The 12,323-nt window shown below is 34.7% G+C and overlaps 1 protein-coding gene across 1 annotated transcript in view; it reads right to left on the bottom strand.

Moving 5' to 3' along the window:
- Positions 1-12,323, bottom strand: part of SRPK1 (SRSF protein kinase 1) — a 99,934-nt gene that overhangs the window by 64,091 nt on the left and 23,520 nt on the right. The window contains exon 3 of the mRNA XM_074236445.1: positions 863-981. Coding sequence (XP_074092546.1) covers positions 863-981 — 119 coding nt within the window. The remainder of the gene's footprint in view (positions 1-862; positions 982-12,323) is intronic.

The raw sequence follows: 12,323 nt of genomic DNA, 5'->3' as shown, positions 1-12,323 counted from the left end.
ATCTTAGGGAGAGATGAACATGGTCCCAAAAATTATAGCCAAGGTGAACATATACTTCAGCAGTTTCTCCCAAGCTGGGAAAGACTTTAAAAGTAAGAATATCAAGTAGATTGTTTGTTGCCTAAAGATTAGCCTAAATGTTGAAAGACTCCTCACCAGAGAACTATCAATGATGCTTTCTTTTTGACCACAGCAGTTTGTGGGGAGAGGGAGGTGGTGTGGATTGCAAGGCAATGGGGTTAAGTGGCTTGCCCAAGGCCACATAGCTAGGTAATTATTAAGTGTCTGAGGCCACATTTGAACTCAGGTCCTCCTGACTCCAGGGCCAGTGCTCTCTATCCACTGTGCCACCTAGCTGCCCTGACACTTAACTATTAAGATAAAAGTATGCTCACATCATATACATACATCCATGGATCTTTTGACTATGGTCAAAAAGAAGCAATAATTTTATCATCTGGTGATGCTATATGATTTTGAATCACAGAAGCAGGAGAGAAAGAAACAGAAAGAAATTGATCAGAAAATGAGATATGCTGTTAGTCATTCAACTTTTAGAACATTTACAAGAATCAGGTCTTCAGTGCATTGGGTGGATTTTCTATGAAGGATGTAGAGAGGAAAGACATAGACAAATGTCTTATAGGTTGAAAAAGCCATAATGGGTTATGATCGGAATCAGTGGAGGCAATAGCTATAATCAGAAAAAGTTTGACTTAGCAAAATTAACAAATTCAGTTTCCTTTGTCTGAGAAATGGAAATTGAAGCAAGCAGTAATCTTTCTGCTTGGAAAATAAATATATTAAAAGCATGGAAATGGAATAAAAAAGATATAGTGCCTCTTCAAATAAAGAGTCTTACCTTTACAATAATCATTAGGATCCTCTTGTTCATCATCATCTGATCCCAGGATTTCTTCTTCTTGTTCTGGTAGATCATTCTCAGAATGGGAGACGGGGCCTTTGTGCTGAGTTTCAGGTCTAACAAAGAATAAACAATTCCAGTTCAATTCCATTTCTAAATTTTATCAGATAATAAGGCAATAAAGAATTACATTCTCTGAAGGTTGGTGAAACACACAGAGATCTTTTTACTTTGTATATGAATAGTGTGAGCCTAATGGTAATCTTTGAAAAATACAAAGAGAGCTATACTCAATTGGAGTAGGTGGTAACCTAAGGCATTTGGATAGGAATGTCATTTTCTTCAGTTTAAAAAACCCCCAACAAACTCTATAGGATGGATTTCAGTGCTTTTATCTTTTTTTTTTTTTTTTTTTTAGTTTTTGCAAGGCAATGGGATTAAGTGGCTTGCCCAAGGCCACACAGCTAGGTAATTATTAAGTGTCTGAGGTTGGATTTGAACTCAGGCACTCCTGACTCCAGGACCGGTGCTCTATCCACTGTGCCACCTAGCCGCCCCCCTTTTTCATAGTTTTAGTGATCATGTACTGACATGGTACCTCACTGTAGCCTGTCAACCCATTTACTGATATTTTTACTTCTTTAGGTAGAGGTACAATTTAGTAGTTCACTCAATCTCAGGTTATGAAGATTAATTTCAAGGATATTACTAACCTAGAGTGATTATAATTACCTTAGTAAGAAAGAACTACCCTATTAAAGATTTCTGACAAAATGTAGGAGTCAGATCTAACATCTAAATATAATACTAAAGAGGTGACTAAACAAAAAAATCATACCTCCTATATTATTATTATAATATTATAATATTATAATTGAACTCAGATCCTCCTGGCTCCAAGACCAGTGTTCTATCCACTAAAGCATATTTCTATATGGAAGTTATTACATTTTCAGCAAAAAAGTCTCTTATCTAAAACAAATACTTTAATACAGTGATTAACTTCTTGCTGCTGTGATGTGATAAAAGGAGAATATAAGGCAATATAATATTATAATAATATAATATAATATTATAATATTATCAACTACTTAGTGTATGGTGATGGTGCAGTATTAAACATTCAATTTGATTGTTTTTTTGTCTGTTCCTGTGATTTCACTGCTGAGAAAACCTTTTTCCTCCCAGTGGGAAACAGCAGTTGCTCTATAGTTCATAGTAGGAATTACTTAAAGGCAATGGGAAGTTAAATGTTTTGCCCAGGGCCATACAGCCCCAAAAGCATCTTGAACACATTTGAGATCAGTTCTTTTTCTACTATATCACAATGACTCTCTCCATCTAAAGATTTTTTTAAAATATTCATGTTAAAGTGATTATGATGTCTCTAATAGCCTTTCTAACTCTAAATGGGAAAAAAAGGGTAAACATTATATTTGACCAATATCAGTAAATATGTTAACTGATTTAACATCAAATAATAAGAAGCATCAATCAGTTAATCAGGAAAGGCTCCATAGAGAAGGGGGTTAAATGGCTTGCCCAAGGCCACACAACCAGGTAATTATTAAGTGTCTGAGGCTGGATCTGAACTCAGGTACTCCTGACTCCAGGGCTGGTGCTCTATCTACTGTGCCACCTAGTTGCCCCTAGGTCAATTATCTTAAGGAAGCTAATGAATATGTGAGAAGGTGGAGAATAGGAAGAAAAAGGGCATTTCCAGAGAGTTATTAACAAATTTGGCTGGATTGGTAGCATTAAGTCGGGAAAACAGTAGATGAATTCGGAAAGGTAAAAAATAGTTATATATTAATTATGAGCTTTGAATATCAGGATAAGAACCTTGGATTTGATGTAAAATATAATTAAAAATTTTTCTAAAGCAAGGAAATTTGGCGTCATAGGAGAAATGGAATAACATAACAGATGATTTTTGTTAGAAGTTGTACTGGGGTTCCAAAATTTCATTAAATCCCCACAATTTCTTGGCTTTATTTCATTCCTATTCTGTCCTCATCTGCTCTAGTATATATATGTGTCCTGCCAATCCCTGTATTCCAGGATACCAGCACTAAGCAGCTAATTAAGTGCAGGATGAAGGCATTGAACAGGACATCACTCTTCTTATGATTGTCCCTCAAAACTATTTCACCAAAAGGTTAGGAAGGGTAAAAGGAAAAAAGACAGTTACCATCTGGAACATGGGATATTTCCAACTTAGGGTAGGGGTTTGAAAACATTATTTTAACAACTTTATTGTAAAACACTAATTGTATCAATGTCATATAGAACATGACAAATATCTTTCACTATGACACAGAATTTCAAATCTTTCAGCTCCATTCCGGAGTCATCTAACCCATTTACAATCATCTTCAACTATCACAAAATAAGCATGTTGTTCAAACTTTCCAACTTTTTTTCTCCTTTTATCACATCACAGCAGCAAAAAGTTAATCACTGTATCAAAGTATTTGTTTTAGATAAGAGACTTTTTTGCTGAAAATGTAATAACTTCCATATAGAAATATGCTTTAGTGGATAGAACACTGGTCTTGGAGCCAGGAAGATCTGAGTTCAAATCTGACCTTAGACATTTAATTACCTAGCTGTGTGACTTTGGGCAAGTCACGAAATCCCATTGCCTTGCAACCTCCCCCCCCAAATCATTTATATAGTTATTATACAAATGATACCTGTTTTTTTGTTTAATTAAGCTTCTGGTAGTTGTGGGTGAAACAGTTTCTTTTATGATGAAGTGCTAAAGAAGTAATATGGTCAATATTTTTACAAACATTACCTAATATAATCCTGCACAAGATCCTTGCTGTGGAGCTGTGAATTGATTCACCAATCAATTTTAATTTCTTTTTTTGTTTTTTGAAAGGCAGTGAGGTTGAGTGACTTGCCCAAAGTCACACAGCTAGGTAATAAATTAAGTGTCTGACAATGCATTTGAACTCAGGTCCTCTTGAATCCAGGGCCAGTGCTCTACACTCTGTGCCACCTAGCTGTCCCACTGATCCAACTATTTGAGAGAAATTTGGAATAATGTCTAAAGGACAATCCAACTATACATATCCTTAGATCTAGCAATATCACAAGTAGTTCTGCATTCCAAAGAAATCATGAAAAAGGGAAAAGTACCTATGTGCATAAAAATATTAATAGTAGCTCTTTTGTGGTGGCAAAGAATTGAAAATTGTGGGGATATTCATCAATTGTGGAATGGCTGAACAAGTTGTCATATATGAATATAATGGAATACCACTGCCTTAAAAGAAATGATGAGTAGGTAGATTTCAGAAGAACCTGGAAAGACATGAACTGATGAAATGAGCAGAACTAGAAGAACACTAAAGAGTAACAGCAACATTGTGCAATCAACTATGACATCCAGAAATTCAATAAAATTCCAAAAGACTAGTGATGAAAAACGACATCCACATCCAAAGAACCATGGAATCTGAATGCAGAGTGAAGCATACTATTTATACTTTTTCCCTTTGGTTCTGATTCTTCTTTCACAACATCATTAATGTGGAAATATGTTTGGCCTGATTGTACATATATAGCCCATATGAGATTGCAGGCTGTATTGAGAAGTGGGGAGGGAAGGAATGGAAGGAGAAAATTTTGGAACACAAAATGAATGTTAAACTATTTTTATATAAAATTGGAAAAATTATTTTGGAGTGCAATTAAAAAATAATCTCTGTATTTGTCTCCTAAAGAAAATATCAGAAAAGTTTAATAAGGCTACACATACAATGCAAAAATACCTATAATCTTTGCTCTAAATCATGGATGTCCACCCCACTTGGCTCTTCTGGATCACATCACCCAACAAAAATTTGCCAAAAACTGCATACAGAATTCACCACTTATTTATGACTACAATGTAATCCATAATTCCAATGAGTATAATAATAAAATTCAATAATGCCACATAAATGGGCTTTGAGGGCTGCATGCAGCTTGCAGGCTTGACAATCTGCTCTAAATGGAATCAACTTATTGTGTTACTTATATGTTATTTATCACACCTACTCACTCAACAGCCAGAAGCCTAAGGAAGCCCCAAAACAAACAATAATAAAAACAAAAATCAAAAACCCAATCAATTCTTTAAGACATTATCAAATGACTATGTCACATCAGTCATATATATCCACTCAAAAAACATTTAAGTATAGTGAAAATAGCACTAAGCTAGTAATAGTAACTCCAGGACAGGAGCTCAAGCATTTGCTCTGCTGTCACTAAGCTGTGTGACCTTTTCTCTTTGGGTTTCAATTTTCTCATCCATAACATGGAGACGAAACCCGACTTAGCCTCTCTTAACAGGACAGTAGTGAGAATAAAATGGTTTAAGTTATATGAAATGTTTTGTAAACTATAAAGAATTCAAGAGAATTATAAAGTCATCATAACTTGATGTAAGATTGAATTTTCCATAACCTAGGTAGAGTCTGGCAAGCACAAATATATGGCATAAAGTAAAAAATAAGTGCTTCAAGCAGGCTTAAAAATCAGGTCCCCTGAAAAGAAAATAAACACTTATATAAACAAATACTATTCCATCTTTTCACATATGCAGACTATTTTACTGCAAGAAGACCAAATAGAAAACAAAGCTTATGTTTATGTTTAATATGCAAATTATTCATAAAAAAAGCTTTAAAAACATACCCACTCTACAAGCCTGGCATATTTGGTAACCAAGAAACCTACTTGTAAGATAGCTTACAAAAACATTGTTTTCATAAAAACAAAAAACTAGTTTCTTAATTTCAAGATCAGTTCCTTTGGTTAATTATAAGAGTTGCATTTGTAGCATGCTTTTGTTGATACTAAATAAAACCACATTTGCAAGGGAGACAAACATCTAGACCTGCACTTCTGTAATACAAGCCAGTATCAGTTTTTATGAGCTTCAGGCAAGTGCCCCATTCAGAAAATGACATCCTTGTTCTTCAGAAAGGATCAAATAAAGAAAATGAAAATGAACAAAAGAAAAAAGTAATCTAACATACCTGCAAGAAGCTCGGATTCCCATGGGTAGGAGCAGGCCAAAAGACTGTTGAACTGTTTTAGAAAGAGCCATTAACAATCAAGCACCAGTTTGATTAATCGGTCAAAGCGCACACACTGCAGGCAGAGGGCTGCTTTTTCCTGCATACAGTAGATCTTGTGAATGAAAAAAGCAATATCTCCACCACCTAGCTGCAGATGCACCACACTGCATTGCAGGTGAAGAAACTTAGTAGAACTGAAGGGTTTATCCATTCCTAGGTCAACTTAGTTATCTAGATTGAATAAGTGCTCCTAAGTTTCTAATTTATAGAAATTTCTTTTAAATTGTCATTCACAGGAACCATCATCATGTATTCTGTTTTTAAAAATTGAACAGTCAACAGGATTTGTTCACTGCCACCATTGAGATTTTCCTAAAAGCCAAAAGTCCACTTTTATGAGGCAACTAAAATTTAATAAAGGTGATTAAGTCTTCTAAAATTACTAAAAAAGATCAGTCAGCAGTGCAGAAAAAAAAAAACTATGCCCAAACCTCAGAATTTGGTACAAACCAGGTCAGCTCTGAACTTCAACCATGGAAATTTTTTTAAAGCAAAGAATCAGCACTAGAGCTGCAAGGGATAGTTTACATCATCATCGAATCTGACCCCAATTTGAAGAACAAGAAAATGGGGGCTACCTCTTATCAAAAATGGGGGCTACCTCTTATCAAACAAAACCCTACCAAAACCAGGGGCTCCCACAAACCAGGTTATAGTAAATCAACAGATTATTTTCATGAATCCTTTTCAATTTTCAATTATCATATAGGCTAGGAAACACAACAAACTGGCTATTTAATGACTACATGAAAATAAGTTCAGGCTATATATAAAAAACTCTCCCATAAAACATTCTAGACATATAACCTATTTTTTTGTATAAGAATATATAAATGTTCTCACTTAAAATTTATATTCAAATATGCAATCAATATTCGACTTTTAAAAGGTTATTCAGATTTCTAGTCTTTTCATTAAATTAAGTATAGATTTTAGAGGTCAATTTCATTGGAGCATGGGGATATTAGTAAGCTCTAATTTTCAGGCTAAGGGATAAACATTTATTTATAAACTGCTCATTAGTTGTTTTTTGAAAATTGTCCATCTATAAACCGTCAGTAGCAATTTATACTTTTGATTCAGTTCCTTATAAATTATCTATTTTATGCTTTTATGCAAAGATAGTCTATCTTCTATGACTTCTCTAGGTCAATGTGGTGATAAACTTTGCTGTAGGCCTATAAACATACAGATTGCTGCTGTGTCAATACTTGATAATTATCAAGTATTGGAATACCTAGAGAGGCTGATATAGTTTTTACTTGCTCGCCACAAAGAGTCAGGTTAGGATTTTAATGCAAGCTTTTAAATATCATAATAAAATGGGTTATTTTTCATTTCATCTTATTTATTGATGTATAAAATTTAGAAAATATAATCACACTAAGTTTTCTCATCTGTTGGATGAGGCATTCTGACTAGATAGCCAGAAGTTCTTTCTAGCTTTAAATTCACTTTGACTTCTTATAATTTCTTCTATTTTTTAAAAAACGATTCCTTTAAAAAGGTTCTAAAAATATTCACTTTGAGTTCTTATGATTTCTTTTTTTTAAATGATTCCTTAAAAAAAATGCAAGTGCTCTGGGCTTTAGAAAACACACCTTAAATTTGAAAGGACTCATAAAGAAGAATACTATCTACCCCTAAAGAAAGAACTGATAAGGAGTTAAATACAGATCAGTTTTGTTTCACAAGAAGACTAATAAGGAAATATGTTTTGCATGATTGCATGATTCCCTCCTGGGGAGGGAAGAGGGAGAGGATTTGAAACTCTTTAAAAAAACATCCACAAAAATAAAAAAATTGTTTTTATATGCAACTAGGGGAAAAAGTCAAAAATTGTTTTATGAAAGTCTTCATATTAAATTGTTTACATTTAGAGGCAGCTAGGTGGTTCAGGGAAGAAAGCTGGACTCAAGATACTTTTTAGTTATGAGAAATCAGCCTCTGTCTGCCCTAGTTTCCTATTATGTAAATGAAAATGATTATAATAGAACCTACTATCCAGGATTATGATAAAAGTAAAATGAGATAATATGTGTAAAATGCTTTGTAAATCTTAAAGAACTTTATAAATGCAAGCTTAAGAAAATTTAGTCTAAAATTTTAAAATGGCAAAAAGAAAACTTGATCCTTCCAGTGCCTTAATCATTGTGAAACTTAGAAATATATAGGTGAAATGAATTTTGAAAGGCTTCCATGACATGTAGTTGGAAAAGTAAAAGTAAAATATTTAAAAAAATATGTTAAAATATGACAACACTAAAATACCATTTCTTCTTATTCATGTCAAACAGATTTCCAGGCACATGGTACATTAAAACTGCATCTTGAATGTGATGCAATGAGGTATAATATAGTAAAAGGGCACTGGACAGAATTGAGTATTAGTCCATCTCTACTTTTGTGACCTCAAATAATCATGCTTTTTTCATTCTTTTAGTTTAGTTTTGGTATTAGAATTAAGTCTAAAAGCAACAACTAAATCTTTAATACTGCAAGGGCAGTGATAACTGTCAATAACTTATTTCTTAGGAAACGGTAATGTAACAATATGACATGTAGACAATGTAACAATTTTCAAGCACTGCTAAAATATACTAGTTACCAACCGTTCAAGGCATAAACTATGCTCAGAAATGAGTTCTGAAAAATTTTGTGCTTTTTCAATTACATTTTGGCCAGTTACAAAGATATTTTATGAATGAATTATTTAGAGAAAGTCTGGTATAAAGGGAAGAAATAATGGACTTAAGAGACAAAAAACTTTGTTCTGGTTCTTAGATCAATAACCTAAGAAGACTTTTTGTTTGCTGAGTGAGTGGGTTGTATTATGTCTGTTTCTTTTTTCTTTTATTTCTTCCAATTACATGTAAAAATTCATTTTTTTAAAAGAAAACTGAGTTCCAAATTTTCTCCCTTGTTCCCTCCCTTCCCTCTTCCTTAAAAGATCAAGCAATTTGATAGGTTATATGTACAATCATTTAAAACATATTTCCATACTAGGCATGTTATATAAAAAAGAAACAGACTAAGGGGGGGGGGGGGAGTATTTTCAATCTGCATTCAGGCTCCAATATAGTTCTTTCTCTGGATGTGGAGAGCATTTTCCATCATGAGTCTTTTGGAATTGTCTTACTTGTATCGCTGAGAAGAGCTAAGCTAATCAATCATAGCTGAGCACAGAGAATTACTGCTGTTTACTGTGTACAATACTCTTGGTTCTGTTCACTTCACTCTGCCATCAGTTCATGTAAATCTTTCCAGGCTGCTCTGACATCTCCCTACTGGTCACTTCTTATAGTAACTTGTTCAGTCACTTCCCAAATAATGGGCATCCCCCTAATTTCCCATTCTTTGCCACACCAAACAGTTGCTATAAATACACACACACACACACACACACACACACACACACACACACACACACACACACAGATCCTTTCTACTTTTTATTAACTCTTTGGGATATATCTTGTGGTGATATTGCTGAATCAAAGGATACATGCACAATTTGACTGTCCTTTGGGTATAGTTCCAAATTGGTCTCCAAGAATGAGTGGATCAATTTACAATTCCACAAATTGTGCATTAAGTTTTCCAGTTTTCCCACACTCCCTTCCAAGTTTATCATTTTCAATCACATTAGTCAACCTGATAGGTATGAGGCAGTACCTCAGAGTTGTTTTAGCTTGCTTTTCTCTAATCAATAATGATTTAGACCATTTTGTCATATGATTAAATAACTTTGATTTCTTTTACTGCGAACTGCCTGTTCTTAGCCTTTGACCATTTATCAACTGGGGAATGACTTGTATTCTTATAAATGACTCAGTTCTTTATATATTTGAGAAATGAGGCTTTTATCAGTCATTTGTTGTAAAAATTTTCTCCAAGTGTTCTGCTTTCCATCTAATTTTGGTTACAGTGGTTTCGTTTGTGCAAAACCTTTTTAATTTAATATAATCAAAATTATCCATTTTATAATAATGGTCGCTATCTTGTTTGGTCATAAATGCTTCCCTTCTCCATAGATCTGACAGCTAAACCATTTCTTGCTCTCCCAATTTACTTACAGTATCACCCTTGATGTCTAAATCATTTACCCATTTTGACTTTATCTTGGCATATGATGTAAAATGTTGGTTCTCAGCTAGTTTCTGCTATACTAACTTTCCAGTTTCCCCAGCACTTTGGGTTTATCTAACAAAAAATTACTGTGGTCATTTACTGTGTCTTATGTGCCTTATCCATTCCACTGTATATTTGTGATTTCAACTACAAGTGTGGAAAGTTATTACACTCACATAAATTGGCAATCTATTCATAATTTACAGTTTGGGCAAGTGTTCCTTTCTTGCCCATGTTCCTGACTTTATTCCAAAGACAGAACTTTATCCACTCTTCATACTGCCTCTCATAGACACATTTCAGCAATAAATAAAAAAAAATTTCACAAACAAAATAAATATCACTAGATTGATAAGAAACTATAATGTGGGGAGAGGATTCCCAAAAACCTATGAAAAGTGAGCTATTAAAGGCAACAATTGACAGAAATAATACAAAGTCATTCAGAAACATCTAAGTGGTAGCTGAAATATAAATGATCACAACAATTATATGGAAAAGTTTCTTTGACTTCCTCTCCCTATTTCTCAATCTTTTATAAGTTAGCTTCCAATATCATCCAATATCATTCTATTAAAATTTCTAAGAACCTCAATCAACAAATCTGCTGGAGTTTTCTTGGTTCTTTTTTACCTCTCTTACATGTGATAGTATTTGCTACCTTTTCCTTCTGGATATCTTCCCTTCTTTCAGTATAGAACCTCTTGTTCTATTTGGTTACTCTTGAGTATTTTTAGATTACAATCCTATGGGTACTCCAGAAAGCACTGTCCAGAGTCCTATCTCCATGCAATTTTACTGACTTTATATGCTACTATTTTTATTTGGGGCAGCTGGGTGGTGCAGTGGATGGAGCACTGATCTTTGAGTCAGGAGGACAGGAACTTGAACCCAGTCATAGAAACTAGCTGTGTGACCTCGGGCAAGTCACATAACCCTAACCCTTATGTTGACTGCTTCATGTTCAGGATCATCTCCAGTCATCCTGATCCATATCTGACCACTGGACCCAGATAACCCTGGAGGAGAAAGAGAGGCTGGTGACTTAGCACAGTCCCACTCACCTGAATGCAATTAATGACACCTCCATGATGTCATGGTCTTCTTCGAAAAGAGGACAAAGAATTATTGTTATTATTGTTGTTGTTGTTGTTATTACATAGTAGATGGAAGAGGATTTTATGTTTTAAAAGCTATACACAAAAGGGATCTGCTGTTCTATATATCTGAAAATATCCATTTTACTTATTGTTTGCTCAGGTCTACATAAAAATTAAAAAAAAAAGAAAAGAAAAAGGGCAATTGTCTAGGTAAGAGGGGATGAAGGTCTATGTGAGAATGGTGGCTGTATGAGTAGAGAAGACTGATATGAGTGCTGGAACGATAGTAGAAAAAGACCTGTTATTTGTGTTGAGTGATGAGCTGACGATAGAGGTTTTAAACCTGGATGACTAGGATGAGCCTCAACAGAGTTCGGGAAACTAGGAAGATTTGGAGGGAATGAGTTCTGTTTTGGACATACTAAATTTGAACTGGAGCTCTTGAGAGGCTAGGATTGGATACAAAAATCTGGGAATCAAAAACAGTAAGAACGCCAAGGAAAGTGATTAGGTACCAAATGAGATAGTATAGAAAGTACATAATGAGTAGGACAAGGATGAAGATCTAGCAAAAGGGATTGAAAAGAGGATGAGAAAGTGAAGAACTAGGAGAGAACTTGCAGCGACAATCTGGAGAAAGCAGCCTGCACCTCCAGAGCACAACCCACAGATGGTAAGGGGGTCAGGGAAGATTGCAGAAATTTCTCTGCTCTCCCTTGGGGTAGGACTCTGCTGTTTGCCCACTCTTTACAGGCTGCAGTTTGGGCTTCCATACTAAGATAGTCAAGGAGGACTCCTCCTTAAAGTTCCAGGGTAGAGGGAAGTGAGGTGGTCATCTACATATCAAAGCACAGGCAAGAGAGCATAAGACCTTGGAGGAATAAAGGTCCCAGTGGGGTGTTCCCTGCCCCCAAAAAACCCCAAAGCCTTGGAAGTGCTGTAAATTAGTCTTGGGCTGAGGAAATGAGTGAACAGAAAAAGAAGAATCTGACCATAGAGAATTACTTTAGTCCCATGGAAGGATCAAGATGAATACTCAGATGAAGACAAAATTGAAGCTTCCGTATCCAAAACCTCCAAGAGAAATAG

Source organism: Macrotis lagotis, chromosome 5, assembly GCF_037893015.1.
Source record: "Macrotis lagotis isolate mMagLag1 chromosome 5, bilby.v1.9.chrom.fasta, whole genome shotgun sequence".
Classification (NCBI taxonomy): domain Eukaryota; kingdom Metazoa; phylum Chordata; class Mammalia; order Peramelemorphia; family Peramelidae; genus Macrotis; species Macrotis lagotis.
The sequence above is the reverse complement of the archived record's forward strand: the minus strand, read 5'-3'. Positions and strand labels throughout refer to the sequence as shown.